General features: G+C 44.2%; 1 protein-coding gene across 1 annotated transcript in view; it reads right to left on the bottom strand.

Moving 5' to 3' along the window:
* Positions 1–668: 668 nt before the first annotated feature.
* MUC2 (mucin 2, oligomeric mucus/gel-forming) overlaps positions 669–19,384 on the bottom strand; it is a 165,956-nt gene continuing 147,240 nt past the window's right edge. The window contains exons 48-58 of the mRNA XM_085644898.1: positions 14,788–14,900; positions 12,581–12,612; positions 10,666–10,843; positions 9,468–9,572; positions 7,572–7,612; positions 7,246–7,365; positions 5,095–5,193; positions 4,642–4,770; positions 3,228–3,267; positions 2,692–2,815; positions 669–1,154 (exon numbers count right to left, since the gene is read on the bottom strand). Of these exons, the coding sequence (XP_085501024.1) occupies positions 920–1,154; positions 2,692–2,815; positions 3,228–3,267; positions 4,642–4,770; positions 5,095–5,193; positions 7,246–7,365; positions 7,572–7,612; positions 9,468–9,572; positions 10,666–10,843; positions 12,581–12,612; positions 14,788–14,900 (1,216 nt within the window). The 3' untranslated portion in view covers positions 669–919. The remainder of the gene's footprint in view (positions 1,155–2,691; positions 2,816–3,227; positions 3,268–4,641; positions 4,771–5,094; positions 5,194–7,245; positions 7,366–7,571; positions 7,613–9,467; positions 9,573–10,665; positions 10,844–12,580; positions 12,613–14,787; positions 14,901–19,384) is intronic.

The following is a 19,384-nucleotide window of genomic DNA, read 5'->3' as shown; positions in this document are numbered from 1 at the left end:
TGAATCTTCTCCCCTCATGTCTGCTGCCAACTTCATTGTACAATGTTTTTTTCTAGTAATACCTCATCTCGCGGCGCCCATGATGAAAATTCCAGTTGGACTATTACAAATGGTTTCTATTTCAGCCATTTACAAGACTTCGGTGTTGCACTTCTGGTTTATATGTAGACAATATAAAACGATAGGAAATTCTACTTTTTGAATATAGATTCTTTTGCGATCACATGGCTAACAGGCACCAGTAGTCATCATCAAAGGCCAATTCCAAGATGGAACGGGAATCTGCTGCTCAGTTCAAGTGAACAGCAGTTTAAGATGTGTCTAAAAAACATTTATAAGTAACTGCATCCAGTAGAAACACTTTGTAACTTACCAAATGGAATTCAACCAAAGATATTTTAAATGTTTTCTTTTCAGCATTAAACCCATTCAGCACAAATCAACCATTATTTTCAGAATATAAACAGAACGTTAGATACACATGGACAATTTTAGGTCAGAAGAGTTCCAGATTTCAAATCATGGTTCCCATTCTAATGGGCTGTGTGGGCTTGCGGTAGTTTAGTGTCACTCTACTTTCGTTACTCAGCTTTGACAGTGTCAGTGCAAGATTTAGTTTCTGAAGCACCACACTGGAAAATAATGCAATCTATCGCAAAAACATTCTCTTACTTTACCAGAATACGTTTATTAAAGGAAGGAAGGATGTGACAGTGAGGTCACAGACATTTCATTGTTGCAAAGTGCTGTCCAGTAGAGTACTGGTTCTCCAGAGTAAATAAATAGGCTATCAATTGAATTCTTGTGGAGCACAAGAGGGAAAGGCCTTCTCAGAAGCAAAGAATTTATTTAAGTGTTCGCAGTTTGAAAATGTTCAAGAGGAGTTCCGTTGTTTCTCAAGCCAGAGTCCTACCCCTTCTCAAGGTAAGTTGTAGTTTGGCTTCGACCTCCGGAGTCGGTGGGTGTCTCTTCGGGCACGCTTGTCAGTGCTCGGGCCACAGTTAGTGCTTATGCAGCCGCACTTCTCAACAAACATGTACTGGTGGTTGACCTGCGTCCCGTCACTGCAGTGCAGAACCACAGGCCTCTCGCTGGTCGCCAGCTCCTGGCAGCAAGTGCACTTGTGGGACATTGAATTCGCCCTGGCAGAGTACCTGCAAAAAAAGAAGGGAGACATTAATTCCATACAAAATGTCTCTTTGTGCACCTGGCTTTAAGCTGCATATCACCCTGACACGACCAGTCAATGGATGAGCACAAAACATTTCACTCAAAACATAGCAGACACCAACTCGGGACTCTGCAGACCCCCTTCCGTTTTGGTGGGGCACTCCTCTCAACTGCAGCCCCAGGTAATGAAATACATTCTCTGTCATCAGCTTGTTACATGGCATTGCCGTGTCTTATGTAGTGAAATATTATAAATGGTGCATCATTCACACATCCCAAATAATCATTCACTGTACTTAAGTCATTCACCGGTCTTAAATCATCATTCACACACCCCAAATAATCATCCATGCAATTCTAATATTCATACACGAGCCAAGGACCATCATTGACACATCTCAATCATCCGCAGCAAAGAATCCTTTAGACAACTCAAATCTTGATGCACAAATGAGGAATCATCAATTAAACATCTCAAAGCGCCAATTAATCATTCCAAATCATCCCTCACACACCTAAAAGAGTGCTTAATAATCCCATAATCATCATTCTACATCTTACATCATCATTCACACACCCAAAATAACCATTCACACATACAAAAATGTATATACAAACCAGGAATCTTCATTCCCATATCGGATATCATCGTTCATACACTTCAAAGGATCCTTCAAACATCTCAAATTACCCCTCAAACATCCTAAACAATCATGCATACAATGCAACACTGCATAAACAAAGCATGAATTGCCATTAACACATCTCATATCATCCTTTACAGACTATAACTAATCATTGACACAACTCAGATTCTCGTATGCAATCCATGAATAATCTTTCATGCATCTCAAATCATCATTCACACAACTCATTAATTCCTTCATACAACTCGATTCTTCATACACAAACCAAGAAATATAATTCACATGTCTCAAATCCTCATTAAAGCTTCTCAAAGGATCCTTCAGACAACTCAAATCTTGATACACAAACAAGGAAGCATCAACCAACCATCTCAAATCATCCCTCACACATATCAGAAAATCTTTCATGCAACTCAAAACTTCTGACAAAATCCCGGAATCATCAATCTCACATCTTAAATTATCATTCACAAACTCAAAATAATCATTCACACAACTCAAACTTCATACACACACCAGGAATCATAATTCATATATCACAAAGCATTATCCATTCACCTCAAGATCCTTCAATAATCGGAAATGACAACTCAAACATTGTAAATAATCATTCAAATCAGTCAGATCTTCATATAGAAACCAGGAAACATCATTAATGAGTCTCAAATCATCACTACAATCAAGATCCAGTGGTTCAGTGTAACTAAAATAGTAGGTCATGACATGTCCCAGGACATTCAAGAAAACCAGACTCATATTTGTTGATATTGCCGTATGTATTACAGTGTAGATTAGGAGAGAAAAACTTGCTGTGCTATTGAAACTAGACTGGCCCTCTGTACAACAACCCAGGAGTTCTCAGAATCTCACGTACATGGAGTAGGTTCCACAGGAGCCCTCGCACTGCTGCACTGTCACCTTCTCAGAGGACGTGCAGTTGTTGTGGGAAATGTAGTCTTCGAATTGTTTCACCTCACAAGCGGTCTTCTGCTCAATGCCTGCAGAAACAGATGAGGAATGAAGTGTAAACACTACAGTGATAGACAACCAGAAATGGCAACCACTAGGAAGACAAGACCTGAGTAAAACAAAGAAAGAACAGCAGAGAAAGTACAGGGAGCAAAGGGAACAAAACAGACACACGCAAGAACAGTGTGATGGCAAACTAAAGAAGGTGGAAGAAAAGAGAAGAACGGAGAAAAAAAGAGGAGAAAGATATAGGATGCTAACACAAGAGACAGTGAAGAATAGTTGCCAATAAAAGAAGGCAAAAGGCAGAGGGTGATGCCCCGAGAGAGGAATGGAAGTGAGAGAAGAGTTGAAAAGGCATGAACTGAAGAGGTGGAGGATGAGGAAATATCATCCCCTACTTGTGAGTGTAAATGTGAATTCGAAGCTGCCAATACTCACAGACTTTACAGCAGCCATTGGGCATCAGCTCAACTGTACCCTGCAGAAAGATATGAGAGCACACTCTTTAAATGACACCTTTGTAAATTTAAATAGTTCAAAATGCATTTAGGAAATGAAAATGTCTCCACTCTCTTCCCCCATGACTGCTGAATTTTTGAGGTTGTAATCAGCTTCTAACCATTTCAATGAGCAGCATGTGTGAGGCACAGAGGTGTTTTTCAATGTTTTGAATGAATGTTTCACAGCTCCATTGTGCATTGCAGTAGATCATATAATTGTGACAACAGTAGACAAAGGTCTTTAAACTGAGGACACATCTTCTGCCTAATCTGCATTTCCTCCACTTCCACTATGCCATCACACACATTATCCATCTCGCTCCCCTGCATAGAAAGGCTGCGTTCAATCCGTTCCTATGGAGGCCGCCTGGAGCCTTGGATGAGTCAACAATGGCTCCAGGCAAGCCGCGGATAGCCAAGTGGCCTCAGCGGGGTCAGTCAGGTACAATACAGTAGGTCACCTACAGCTGGATGGCTGTCTAGGGGTGGGGCTTTGATATCTAGATCTACTTTTAGCAAAATATGAACGGTTCTTCTCAGCCTATCAGATTCCAGGACTACAGTCTGAAGCCCTGAAGTAGATCCCTCTGAGTTGTCTCTGACAACGGGTATATATCTATACTTAATAAGAAATGGTAGAAAAGTGGGCAGTAGTTCTTAGTAGCTAAAAGAGAGATGTCGAAGGGCAAATAAGATGTAGATCTAAAAACACAATTCTTAACAGGAATGATCGACGCTCCATACCAAAGAGATACGTGCCTTGTGTGTCTGCTAGAACACTAGGCATGTTCAGCAGGGGATGTCAATTACTGCAGGAGAATGATCCGATGGCATTTATTCAGGGCAACTACTGAATATGTAAAAAATTAGCCCCACTTAGAGTCATACATAAATGTTAAACGATGTAATAAGCACTTCTGTGAGAGAAGCGTTTGAACTGTCGTTATCAACCCTGAGCAATGCCTCTGCACTTGCATTTTGGCTAAGACCCCAGGAAAGGGGCTACATTCATTTAGCACAATCGGAATCCTTTTATGGCGTCAATTCAAACTGGTTTGTGCGAGTTGCTGATACGGCCTGTTTATAAAGTGCCCACCAAAAACGTAATCACCTTCAGGCGCTTAAATCATAGCCGCCCATACTGGCCAGCTGAGTGCTACATTTTTAGTCAAAGCTAAAAGAATGAAAGTCTGAGAAGAGCCCACCAGGTTTCCAACATTATGAGCAAATGCCTGCAGAGTGTGCCCAACCACGGAGCCATCGTATGGGAAATTCACTGTACCAACTGCCCAGCCAGTCACTATAAACCTGTGTGTATGGGAGTATGTGACCTTATGTCCAGTGATACTTACAGGCATACAGTCCTCCTCATAGAACGGTGGGCAGGAGATGTGGGACGTGGAGGTGATGAACTGATTCCTGATCACGGTGCAGCTGTACATGGTGCAGTTATCATTCTGAGATGGGATTGTCTCTCCATTCTAGAGACAGATATGACAGAGAGGAGAGACAGTGAGTATCTAAGGCTTGGCAGCACTCTAAGCTGGCATACAACACTTTGTACAATGGGCAAATGTTTCTAATTTTAAAATATGCTGTGAACTTTGAGAAACGGGGTTGGCAGGGGAGAAAATAACATTAGCCTCCATATCTTTAATAAAATCCATATTTTCTGACCATCAAAGCCAGGGAAAATCTGCAGTCTGCCTTTGATTCCATCGGTTCTCGCGTTCACAAATCTTAAGGAAAAAGTTCCCACCATGCTCTGCACTAGAGGCACTTGTTCTGAGTAACTTGCAACTTACTCTAAGTAGTTTAGTCACACCGTCCACCTTCAATATGCAGTGAGTTTGCTGACAGACACCACAACATTCATTCCTGACGTTGCTCATCAGGGTGAATCCCTGGAAAGGAAGGAGTAGATATTAGATACATCTCTACATCAACACTTGAGCAGAGAGTTGTCCTTGGACTGTAGGAGCAGAGTGGAAAAGTTGAGGCCCTCAGTACAGCCAAAATACACCACCGGGGGGTCTGCAGGCAAAGTAAGTATTTATGAACATAATTAACCATAACAAATATTCATCCTTATTGTTCTTCTCAAAGACCTTACATGGATTCAGCCAGTACTTAATTTGAAAACAAATAAGTGTAAGGGCCCTCATCATGAGGCCACTGCAGCTTGCCCCGCCCATTGCCCCTGCCAGTGCTGCCAAGGACAATACCAATACAACTGCTAACTGTCAAAATCCTACAAGTGTGACAATTCACACTATTCCAGGTCCCCAAAAACTAAAGGGATGACTTGGGCGGAAAGTGCTAGGCATTTTTTATGTGTTTTGTATTAATAAACAACTTTTGTTGTGCCCTTCTCAAAATTACACAAACAGCACCAGAAAGTGGCAGACTGTCATACGTGTGTTCACAATTAAGTGCTCCTGCTGAGCACTGGACACCACCAGCTCAAATTAAGCACTGGTTTCTTCTTTGCCAGTGCAGTTTACTCTGGCAAGGGTTGCACAAATTATTTAATATACAGTTTACAAACTGTGACTAATTTGCTTCTTCCACCCCAGCTGCAAATGGTTAAAAATCTGTATGTGCTCCCTAAGAAGTTTCACTTTGCTAAATGTGTTTACGTTTGCCTGATTGAAAAGTTGGAGCAGTTGATCTGTGAGCACTTTTTGACCTAAACTATTGACCTTTCTCGAGACGATATGACAATGGCTGCATTCACTTTTAGAGACTGGAAATGTACCATTGGCTTGGGGAATGTAAACCTCGTAAGTGTATCCAACACACAACATGGTTTGGAAAACACATGTAGGTGGTGCTTAAAAGGCCCTTTGATACATCACCAACAACACCCATCATCAAATTTTTGATACAACAAGGCGCACAGAACTGATGGATATTTTGTTCAGTTTCAGAGGCCAGGGCGAGGACACTCAGAGGTCACTGTGGATTTCTACATAGAGGTCAAACTTCTCTGGTACATATATTCTAAATATTACCAAACACATGAAAGGAACACAGTAGGCTTTGGACAGGATAATTATTGCAAATGAGCAAAGAGTACAGTGCATCAGCCAAAATAGCGTCTGTCAAAAAATAAAATCTTTAGAGAAATGTTTTATTAATTTCAGTAGAAAATCTTTGTACAAAAACGTTTTACGATCGCACAAGAGAATACATAGGAGTTACACACAGAATAGGGTCTAGACTGTCCTCCATGCAACTGAACGCTGAATGAAAAATTTCACAGTTGCATTGTGTAAAGGTTCAAAACATCGTGCAGCAGCAGATTTAGCAAGAGTTGCCTACTGATAATGTCACCGGACGTGCTTGCACTAACTCAAGCTATACTTTGTGGTGTGCACCCTCGCATTGTGGCATGAGGACAAACCAGCAGTGTCTAGCCTAGGATTGGTACTCGAGTACTCCTAACAGTACACATTCTTAAATGTTAAAAGCAGCACAAGGCCGAAACATGAAAGATGTGTGCTCTTGCGAAACACACATATAATACATAAGTATAGCAGGTGATATACTGCATGACCACTTACCTGCTCCTTCTTTAACCTGGCGTTAGGACTTGGGGCAAAACCATATTAGTCCAATCTAATAGATCTGGATTTGCATCAAAACATATGTGTTGTTTACTGGTCCCCCAAAAACACTTCCCTTGACCCCATTTCATACATAAACAGAGAATTAGGTGCTGCATGAGGGTCAAATTGTAAGCCAAATGGTTTTTGTGGGCAAGAGTTGATCAGTTGCTACTGTTTGCGCTGCTTTGCATTGTGTGACCATCAGCACAAAACTTCATCAACTCTGGGCCTAGGGCACCAAGATGATAAAGTGCAAATAAATCACTGGGATTGAGCAGAATCGGACAGTTAAGACAATCTGTCAGTTCTGTAATACACAAGAAGTTCTCTGTGCTAAAGACATACCGGTTCGCACTGGACGTTGCAGGGAACATGTTCACATGACACCGTTGGCCCAGAAGTGCTGTTGACTGCTGGTCTGCAGACACAACTCTGACACTTGTCCGAAAAGACTGGAGAGTTAGGCTACAATAGAAGAATTAAAAACAATGTAACCTTAAATGAGAGTTCACGTGTCCACCCAGATACCCTCTAGAATCAGTCAGACCTGCAGCAGGCACATAGCACATAAAAGCTCAGTCACAGACTCAATCCCGGAACTCCCACTAATGAAACAAGTACATGTTTGCACAATTTGTGTGACTCACAAGTGAAAGTCCTTGTACACCTACCTGATACTCAGCTCCTCCGTGTACGCAGACATTTTTGCGGACTGCAAAAGAAAGTTTGGAAAAGGCGGAATGTTAGTTGGGTCTATTGTTTCCTTGAACAGTCTTACATACCCTACATTTGTTATTTCAGTCGAAGTGCTTCTACTTCAAGTCTGGTATCCAGTTCCCACCTCCCCTGGCTATTAGCACTGTTTTGATAAGTTTTCTCATTTCACCTTGGGATCCGGCTTTCCCGGGCCGCCCCAACCTAGGTGACAGACTAGACCTCTGCTTGACAAGAGCAACAAGCTGGACAGTTTCAGACCTTCCAACTCACTTGCTTCCACTGTGTGTCACACAATATTGGGTTCCTCCACACAGTCAAACGGTGAGGCGCTGATGTCACACAGGGTGCACATAATGAACCGGCAGCCCTTGCAGAGAGTAGGTTTCCAACCAATAGTCTGGAGGCTCGGCACAGGCCATGTCCATTCCAGGTTGCAAAACCCCTCTAGGACATTGACAGATGCCTCAAAAGCTTTGGAGGGTTTTGGTGTGAGGGTAGGTAGTGAATTAAAGTGCCTCAGGCACAAAGCCTCACCCCTCCACACACAGCCCTCTCCTCACACAGTGAACAATTTTCAGAAGCTAGCAGCTCTACACTTCTGTGATTTCATCATGACAGAAGACCAGTAGCAGTATTGTAGTGTGGCTACCCACGGCACATGAAGTGTGCCCGCCTAAAAGTCAAGCCCCTTAGTGCCCCATTCGGCACTAGCACTTGTGCTCCACTCTTTGGGGCCCCCTGGGAGCCCCCGTCAAGTTTTACCACCAAATCAAGTGTTGTCTAATTCATTTAATTTCTTATGTTCTAAGTAGCTATTAACCAAGTGTGTGGGGGGAGGGTTGCTGATATCAGCGCTAAGTCGTATATCTGTGTGTCTGCATAACCGCAACGCTTAGCATCTCTACCCTCAAAAACTCACGTTTTTATAGCTATCCACACCCTTATCTGTCAACACACCTCGGACTTCGTGCTAGCAATTGGCCTTTGTACCCCTAGGCGTCCGTGCCATGGCTGGTCTTCATTGAGCAGAAGCCCTGAATACTCCTGCTCAAGTTAACCCATGTAACACTGGGGCTGCACCCCTTCTATGACCAGCAAGCCCTCTGATCCATATACTGAGGCTAGCGTGTGGCTGCACTACTACATCCATTCCCCAGTGGTTCATGTCCTAAAACCTCTACCCGGCCCCCAGTGCACCTATTCCGTGACCAGCAGCCCTACAGTTACTGCACTGGGGCTTCCTGCAGCTTGACCAACGCATGATTCCATGGCAGTGCAGTGCCTGGGCCAAAAACACCATGGCATTCAGTTCAACTTGCTAATACATATCCCATACATTCACAGGTAAGACACATGGCAACTTAACACTTCCGAACAAACATAAATAAATAAGTAAATAAATAAAGAGACACAGAAGGGGCTGCCCCTCTTATTATCTCCGAGTTCATTTCTCTCTTTCCACTATGTGGACAACAGAAATTAGAGCCTTGTCCTCATTAGCGCTGTGGCCAGTAACCCACACTTCGGTGACAGGAGGAAGGCAACACAACTGGTCCATGTTTGACTGCAGACCTATGGGCTGTCAGGAGGCCGTAGACTCTGAGCAGCCTGCACTTGAATTCATGTAAAGGATGGCAGAGGGCTGGGTGTCAAAGGGACAGGGGAGTGCGGAGAATACAAGTATTCCTTAAGTGCGGTCTTGTATTATTCGTTTCTGCTATCCAGAAGAGGGCGCTTGTGAGAAAAATAAACATACTCTCTGCTGGGTCCCCAGAAGTCACTGCATGGTTCATCACTGCTCTTTGCTTGGACTGTAAAAGTTATGTCATGCCCAGAGATGTTGTACCTACCACACTCGTAGACGGGGCAGCATCTGCCTTCGGGAATGGTGCCAACAGCATCGAATCCCAGGCCGCAGTTGGGATGTTGCGTTGGGCACAAACTGGCGTTGCATCCTAGGAAAAGAAAGACACAGCTGAAGGAAAATATTGGCTGGACACTAGAGTTTTACATGTGCAGGAGTGCGCTACACAACTGTTGTGTGATAATACCAATAACGCGGTTGAAAACTGTCATATTACCCAGAGAGTCCAGAATGCCTTTCTGCTACAATCCATACACAGCACTGCTGACCATCGTGCACTGCCCTGCATGTGTGCAGCTTGCATCTAAGCACTATACCTCTACATACACACATTCCGACATCCTCTGTCCTTCACCCAGACATGGACCCTACAAGCCCACCCATGAAAGAGGTGTGGCGCAGCGGCCAGAGCGGCTGACGCCGGAGCTTGGGGCTCCCGGTTTGACCATAGGCGCCAGCGGCTGCTCAGCTCAGCACTATGTGACTCTGGGCAATACCTCACTTAATCTCCCCGACGGCCCCCAGCGCCTTGAAACCTTAAGGGGTATATGATTATGCTTTACAAAATATGGATTACACCCAATCTGTGACCTTTGAAGTCTTTTGGAGGTGTGGATGATTTGTTGTAAGCCTCCCCACATCTGCTGAGACTGGGCCTATACTGAAATGTCCTCCTGGGGATTTTCTAAGTTCACCAAATACCATTGAGTGCTAACACACCAAGGCGCCCTATGCACCAATGATGTTACCATTGTTACCAGGCCAGACCTGTTGTCTTTGAGCATGCTTGTCTTTGTATGACATCGCTCGGCTGAAGAGCTGTACCCGTTTTCAGCCAGACTTATTGTGTTTAAGCATTCCTGTAACATGAGTTTCCCATTCTCATAAAGTAAGATGGGCAGACCCCAGGGTAAGGCTTTGTCAACTGGTAGTGGTCCTTTTCTTACCATATGGGAGTTTGGATTTTTGGGTGGAAAGGTTTAGAGGTAATATCAGTCCTGAATTAAGTATCAGTGGACTTAATGAGCGGAGAGACTGTAATGCTGGCATGAGATGTTGCCAGGCAGCTAAAGCGCTTTAACTCCGGCCCTAAAGAGGCCTAGTGGTACAATCCCTTGCCGAGTGAGTTTCTAGAACCTTCCAGGTCTGTATTCAGCATGCGAAAAGAGAGCGTGCGCGCTTACTGCAGACGGTCTCGTTGCAGCACGGGTCATTGGGGTTGATCTGGATGACAGGGTAGAATCCGTCCTCATTGCAGGCGGCGCTCCGTTGCTTCATGCACCTGTGCGGCTCGCACAAGATGCCATTTCCGCCCTCGCGACAGATGCAGTCCTGGCAGTTGAATAAGAATATCTCCCCAAACTGTGAAGGACAAATACATTTTCTGCGTTTGTGGCATGAATTTCATATATTTTCCTCTCCATATCAGCCCCTTCCTCCTCGAAAGGTCAACCTTTCACTATCATGTCAAAATCTCAGATCCTCACATGCAGGGGAAAATCTTTGCAAAATCCAGGATTCCAATAGTCACCTGCCTCACAAGTATCCAGATTTCCAAAGACTGTGGTAGTTGGCGTCACTTAAAACTCAAGCACAGATCAAGGAGCCGCCAGTAAATGGTGACTTGACGACCGTGCTCCCAGAGACGGGTGCCCTGCTGGGCCAACTTTAAGACATTAGTGACAGAGCTCAGCTTGCTCATGCAGTTAAATCTGCTCTCGTAGTGGTAACATTACTGCAATGGCAAGCTCCGGTAAAGATCAAACACCACTGACAAAACCATTTGAATTAATTCCCAAAATGACAAACTCTAAACTGGCTTGAAAATGACGAAACTCGTAACCGACTTCACACAATTTTAGCCAGGAGTAACAATGGAGGATGGGATTCTAGTACAGTGACACTATCATGCCCCTAAAATGTAAACAGGTCATGCCCAGTGGCATTTTCCACGGTCAGTGGTATATTTTTACTCCGGTGATGTTAATTGTAGACTCAGAAAGTGAATAAATAACAGAGGTCGCAATTTCCAACCTTCTGTGATTGGCTGAGGATGCAGGGACATCGGCCTGCAAGCAGTGCTTAATCTGAGCTGGTGGTTGCAGGTGTGGCGCTCAGGCACTCATTTTTGGGGACCAGTGTTTATTTTTGTTCATCATACATTGACTCATAGCAAGAGAGAGAAAATCACACAAGGGAAAACGAAGGTATAAGAGAAAGGCAGAAAAAACCTGACAAAGGTAGAAAGCTACAACGTATAAGAGTAGATGAATTGGCAGGATGTGTCTGGTAGTGGATTAAAGAGACATGAGGTGGAATGAAGACTACACAGCCTTGGTATTCGGCATGCAGACATTCAATAACACTGGCTGGGGGCTTGTGAACAAAACTTTGGGCCTTTTTACTTATTCTCTTACAAATTAAACACTGCCTGCATGAGACAACCGATTTCAATGCCTGCATTTGCATCATGAGACAACCGATTTCAATGCCTGCATTTGCATTACCAATCAAGAAACATATGTATATATATATATATATATATATATATATATATATATATATATATATATATATATATGTATATATATATATATATATATATATATATATATATATATATATATATATATATATATATATATATATATATATATATATATATATATATATTTTTTTTTTTAAATCCCTTGTGAAGTAAAGGGACATGTGATGTTTCCAAAAGTTCCAATTTGGGAAGACATCGGTGGAACAGTGGTGGTCATCTGGACCACACTTGCTCCTCTTCCCCAGAGGACACATGACCCGATTCCTGAAGGGGAAGACGCCTCGAAGGTACAGCATCCCTTTCATGAATCAGTTACCACCCTACCTCATTGGTTGGTAATTCATCAATGGTTTGACACCACACTTGCTGTCACACACAATTGCAGGGTCTGCAAGCACAAAATCGCTTTCTACATTGGGGCCCCTGAACTTTTGAAAGCAATAAAGAAGGATATGAGAAGAAATTTGAGCTCCTTTGGGCCTTGGAAATGCTAGTAGTAAGGAAGGCTGGAGTAAAAGTCAAAGATTGAGTGCTGTAAGTCTCAAACATACCTTCCTGGGAACCTTGTCTGGCCCAACACATCCTGGAAAAAAAGACAACATAGTGTAAAAAAGTGATCACTAAGAGAACATCGGTACAATGGATATTTGTATACATCATACAAGGCACTTGTACGATCTGTTCAACTGAAGGTATAACTTTGCACCTTAATTCTTTTACATGTATTTCCGGTAAAATCCAAGGGCTTATATCGCTGCCCAGTACCTCTGCCTGCAAGAACTGTGCCTTGTGACAGTGAGGTCTTTTTTATGTAATGTACGTCTGAAGGCGTCTGCCTCTCATATCTGTGAAATGGAGCTCCCAGGTTGCTCTATCTGTTGGACCTGGGTAAGGGCAACCAGAGGGACAGCCCTGCTTTCTTGGCCGTCACTGTGCATAATCAGTGGAGCTAACTGAAAGCTCTGGTGCTTGATGCTACCTCTGTTAGAACTGTGTAACCGAGAGATAGCTCTGCAACCTAAGGTAAGGAGAGTCACCAGATGGATAGCCTAGAACTCTCCCATTCGCAGAGCCAAGTCACAACTCTGATGCCTACATTACCTCTCAGTAAGCCCAATGCTCTCCTGTTACGCTTTGATCTCTCTCTCTCTCTCTCTCTCTCCTCACAGAATGCACACTAAAGGCTTCAGGGCCTTATTTATGAGGCCTTGTGACACTTTTGCACCGCTGTTACGTCACTTTTTGTGAAGCACCGGCGGCGTAAAAAATGCGCCATGTTGCGCCCTATTTACAAAGTGACGCATCTAAGCAGATGTGTCACTTTGTAAAGCCCTGCACTACATTATACCTGCGTCAGGTTTAATGTATGCAGGGTGGGCGCTCCCCTGTAAAAAGCCTCTTAGAAGTGGCCACTACATAAAAATCTTACACCTGCCTCACAGCAGGCGTAAGACTGACGCAGGCACATTTAACATGGGACTTGCCCATGTGTAATGACACATTGCTGGAGTTGCGTCACTTTTGCGACACACTCCAGCAATGCGCCATTACTGCGCCTACAGATACGTCAGAAGTACTGTTGTATTTGTAACTCCTTGCGACATGGAGCACCGTTCATTAAATACGGCACATCCATCGCCTCGCAAGGAGGGAGGAATGAAAACTGTTGCATCTCTGTTTTCATGCAGCGATGCGACAGTTTTCATAAACGAAGCCCAAGTTCCTCTTTATGTAGGATCAGTCCTGGTGTTTTGCTTCTCAATACCACCCCAGTGCCTCCAAAATACTGTACTGTCTGTGTACCTGTTTAGGCCAAGACACAGCTTCGCAAGTGGAGGTACCCTGCTGTAGTGGCGAAGGAACAGAGGGGCATATCAGCAAGGCGAGGCGATAGAATTATTGCCGTATTTGCGGCCGTTTTCAGCCGAAAAGCGGCGATAATTTTATCGCCTAGTTAGCAAGCTCACGCTTACGCGTGAAAACTTGCGTTAGCGTAGGAATTCCTGACGCCCAGCTTTGCATCTCTAATGAGATGCAAAGTGGGCGCTCCTGACCTGACATGACAAGAGAAATGTCGCTTTCATCAAGCCCCACTCTATGATGCATTGCGGCAGGAAAAGTAGCGATAACCCCTGTTATCGCTACTTTCCTTACGCCTGCTTCAGGACTGACTTAGCCATGATATCCTACGGAAGGTGGATATCATGGCTAAGTTTGTGAGTCCCTATCAACAAGCTAACGCCACATTGGGTGAGATTATCGCTGGGTTTCCAGCGATAATCTCACGTTAGGCAGTTAGCGTGAGGATTTTTATCGCTTGTGAGATAAGCGTTGCTAGTAGCACACTATCTCAGCGATAAAAATCCACGCTAGCCGGCGATAATTATCCTAGCTCTAAGTGCGCTTAGCGATAATTATCGCCGGCTGTTGCTGATATGCCCCAGAATACCTTCAGAGATCGCGATCCTTCTAACATATGGGGACAGGCATGCCTGCCTGAGCAGAAATACAACCAGGAATCCGACGATCGGGTTTTTCAGTATATAAAGGTATTTTGCGTCTGTAAAGTTAATACCCACTTCGGAAAATAGATTGCATTGTCACTCTAACCGACTAACTCTTAACATGGGTCGGATTCAGTGTTTTACAGACGTACCACCGCATGACACCATGATTACGTCTGTAAAACCGTAGTATGTACTAGAAATGTCTACACGAACAGTGGTGGCATGCACTCCAGGACTCCTTGGAGACCTACCGCACTCCTCCACGCAGACGTCGACGCCGGGTCCATGGAGCTTGGTGCCACTCGGACAGAAGCAGCCTTCCAGCATAATCCGACTGGTCGGTGTTTTTTCTGTGCCATCCTCGCTATAAGAAAATGTAAATATTACCTCGTGCTGGGTCAGAGACGGTAGCAGTTCACAAACATCTACGCGGTTTGGGAAGGACCAACTGAGACTTTCTGGAATTATATACAGTGTTTGACCGTGTTGCCCTTCATGTATTCGTTTTTTTTAATCGTCACGACTTGGACGTCACATAACTCACAAAGCAGCACTCTCATAAAACACATGTGAAGAATTATGCTCCCAGGTAGAGAAATGTGTGTTGTCCTTACTTTTCGATTTAAAACTTTCTACAATTAACTTATATAGACGTTTGAAGAGGCAGAGCGTCCTCTAGTGACCAATGGTCGAAAAAGCTACAGGGATATAAATGCAAGACATAACAATATCTACTTAAAGAGTATTGATTGTTGGTGATATTGAGTTGATTGACCTAAAGAAAATACGATGGGACTTCGAAACCCACTGATTGACTCTGTACTCTCATTTAAGGATTCAGCTGCTCAAAAACTCCAGTGAAAATGATGGAATTGAATTTACTGCCATGAACTTTACGTTTCATTGTGAATACATGATACATGGCTGAGGCAACTTATAAAAGCCAAGACCAGGTAATAAGTCACTATACAAACTATGCCATACATGGAGTGGTGCATCCCACAAAACACTTTAAAGGAAGTGCAGCGCTATCTGCAAAGAAGCGGAAAGACTAACCCTGTGGAGAGGCCACACCAACTTTTGGAATCCTGCAGTTATCTGAACCTACTCATTTTGCCCAATTTGTAACATGTCAAACACATATATAGTGTAAGCTAAATAAGAAGCCCCTTACTATATATTGAATCAAACCATGGTAACTCCTGCTGAAAATTGTCTGCAGCGAGAAATTCCATCCATTAAAGGCCCTCTCCAGCGTTACTGGTCTGAGCTGAAGGCAAGGGCCAATACAATTGGAGCAGAATTTTGATGGCTGGGACAGCCGTTTTTTGCATGCTACACGTCTATTAGAATATTGTCCTTTTCTCCTTCAAAACACCAACGGCTCTCCCCCCTCCCCCCCCATCCCCTAGTACTCCCTACCCGCCCCATCCAGCTCTCAGTTTCCGTGTCTCTGTTTCCACAGTCCCCACTGTGCTGTACATTGTTCAGTTAGTGTGTGCTTGTGTGTGCCCGGCACTACCTGATATAAAGGCACAGTGAGAGCTGTGAAAGCAGAGAGGGTGCCTTGTACGCAGCCCTTCACAGTCCATTGGCTCTGCCACAGTGTGTCAGTGACGTTGTGGTGGCGATAGGGGCCTCGCCTTATTCACAAGGCAGCATTAAGCCACTTAACGTGGCTTAATGCTGCCTTGTGAGTAGGCCCCCTTTCACGCTGTGTTTAGAGTGAAAGGGGCGTGCAGTGGGTGTTGTGGTGGGCGTTCCACCGCAACACCCATTGATATTTATGCTGACCCCTATTCACAAGGGCAGTGTAAATAGGAGCCTACGCCAAACTCAAGACCAGGAAAACCCTGGTCTTAAGCTGGTGATACCAGGTAAATTGCTTTATTTCTCTTCGTTTTTGCATTTCCCATGTGTGCTGCCTTGTGCAGCACACAAAGGCAGCACACATGAAAAATGCAAAATGCCATGGTTTGTTCATGTACAGGAAGGTGTCCCTTCCTGTACATAAACAAACCTTTTTAACCCCTTCAGTGCCCGCCCCTTTACCCGCCCTGTGCCGGACGTTTCATTAGCGGGCGGGGTTTGTGACGAGCTCGTCTCGTCATGGGCACAGCGCAACCGCGGCCCATGACGAGACCAGCTCGTCACGGGCATTGAAGAGGTTAAAAAAATGCTGTTTTGTAACTTACATGTGTGCTGCATGAAGCAGCACACATGAAAGTTACAAACTGGCATTTTAGGTTTGTTTATCTGCAGGAAGGGACACCTTCCTGTACATAAACAAACCTCCCTGCTTGCAGACACCCTTGCACTCTGGTGCAAGGTTGCCTGCGTTGGCGCTAAGTTGTGAAACTCAGAGCCATCGCGGGGGAAAGGCAAGGCCGCACCATGTGTTTGTGAATATGGTGCAGCCTTGCTTTTCCGAAGTGGCGGAGAGAGGCGTTAAGCCAAGAAGACTAGCACCTCTCTCCGCCACTTCCTTGTGAATATCCCCCTCTGTTTTTCCTCGTCAAAAGCCTATATTTTATTAGCACGTACTCAGTTCACGGTGAAACCGAAGTTTAACCTTTCTACATGCATGCAGCGCAGTTACTGCTGAACGAGCAGTTGCGGTCAACGCGTAACATTCTACAGAACAGAAACAAACATTCTGGAACAGTGATGTCAAAACATCCCAATGAACAGAGATGCAGTAATTGAAAATGTAAGCTGGAAAAAGAAGAAGAGAAGAAAGATAACAATGTATCTCCCTCTCTTCACTGCATAACTTTGTGTATCTAAAGATGAGACAGGGGAGAGGGAGAGCCAGAGGATTGGATGAGAGAATTAAAATGTTGACAGCAGCAGGCCTGTGATAGGGTTAATAGCCCACTACCTTTCCATTGTTTTCACTGGAGCTCCCAACATTGCAATGTTCTATGGCAGAAAGAGGCACTGTAAATGTGTTGGAACCCATTTCCTCCTTCATTCCAGAGGGTGAGACAGCTCGCTGAGGTAAGTGACTGCTATTGAGACGGCTTTTAAGCTGAAGGTCATCTGTTCATCTGTCTAATTTCCTCCATTTAGTTAAGTGAGTATATAACCTGCTGAGGGGATGCTTAGGAAGCTAGATAGGCTCGGTAACAGTGACTAGCTGAAGCTAAATAATAGGATCTAAAAGGCTCTCATGAAGTTAGAAGCACTTCTGCCAGCATGAAGGCGAGAAGATGCACTTCAATGGAGCACTATCTCAACAGAGGGAGAAGATTGGATGCAGTATTGAGTCACTGTCATCCGAGAGTCAGATGTTCTGTTCAATCCCTGACATTAGGTTTGGGAAACAGACCCCCAGGGCTGGACCGAGAACCCAAAGCAGCCCTGGCAGTATTCTCGTGCCAGCCCCTGGGAAGCACATTCTGGCCCCAGAAGGCTGGAAATGCTTGCTTGCTGCTTGTGTTGCTGGGGTCTGATATTGCAGCACCGCTGCAAAACCGTCCTCCAGTAACAAAACTGGCCCTCATCATTAGTTAATAACTTCTTGCCATGTTAACCTATGTGGCTGGGGATTTTCAACGGCGAAAATGACCTGGGTAATTTCTCCAACATCAGGGCTTATAAAACATATTTTATAGTGACACTGTCTATATCTACAGGAGCCCCCTGTCCTTGGAACACCTATGGAAGACTTTATGGGTTCGAAATATTCAAAGTCTTGCAGATCCTCACTTCACAGTTCTCTTGCACAAAAGCCGATTTTGGGAAGCACTTTAATACACTATCGGGAGGGAAATGTGCAATTTCACTAATCCCAGGGCATTAAAAAAATATTTTAAAAGGATCCTCCTTATAAGTACCTGACCCCCCACCCATGGGACACCTAGGGGAGACTCTGGGGGTACCTAATATGACAAAACATTGTAATGTAATAATTTGTAAGTGCCCCAAACACCAAAGTCGAGTTTGTGCACAATTTGCATTTTAAAAGCAGTCATGCAACACAGGGCTGCTTTTAAAATGACCTCAGACTCTCAGCAGTGCACACATACAAGTGCAGAAAGGCTGCTGGCCTTTAAACTGCCATGCCCATTCATATACTAGGGACTTAAAGGTAGTTTCAATCCCCCTGCCCTATTATGTACTAGGGCCGTATAGGGGAGGCCATGACAATCATAGAGGTACCCTAACCATTAGTGCACCCCAGTGTATGCAGGTGTTTTCATTCTATTCTAAGTGTCTTTTCAGCATTGCACTGGCCCTGGGCCTGGGTAGGCAGAGCCCAGGGACAGTCAGGGTCAGTCACCACCATTAACAGTCAGAAAAATTGGGAGTGCTCAGGGCACAGGATGACTTTCCAACACATTGTGTGCTATTAGTCACTAGAATGTGTGCCTCTGAATAAAATCATCTCCAAGGATCATTCAATTTGAAAGCTTCCCACTGAAGATCAGAGACACCATGGATCATTCCCATTGAGTAGCATCAGTGCCGGGGACTATGCCCACTAACATGCTATTGTTACCATCACATATGGGTCCCAAATAACGTTGAACTATTCCTATAGGCTGCATTAAGTATCATCACTAGCAAGGACCTTTCCCACTGAGTATTATTACCACAGAGGACCAGTGACACTATCTACTATCAATGCCAATATCCATTGTAACTGAGTATTATCATCACCACGCACCATTTCCTCTGGGTACCATCATAACCAAGAACATTTCCCACTGAGTAACCATTAGTACCATACACCATTTCCACTAAGTGACATCCTTACCAGCAACTATCCAGTGTGAATACCAGCATCACCATCAACCATTCCCACAAGTAGTACCATTAACAAGGATGATCTCAACAGAGTCC

Source organism: Triturus cristatus, chromosome 3_1 (genome assembly GCF_964204655.1).
Source record: "Triturus cristatus chromosome 3_1, aTriCri1.1, whole genome shotgun sequence".
Taxonomy (NCBI): domain Eukaryota; kingdom Metazoa; phylum Chordata; class Amphibia; order Caudata; family Salamandridae; genus Triturus; species Triturus cristatus.
Note: the sequence above shows the minus strand (reverse complement) of the source record. Positions and strands in the feature narration are given on the sequence as shown.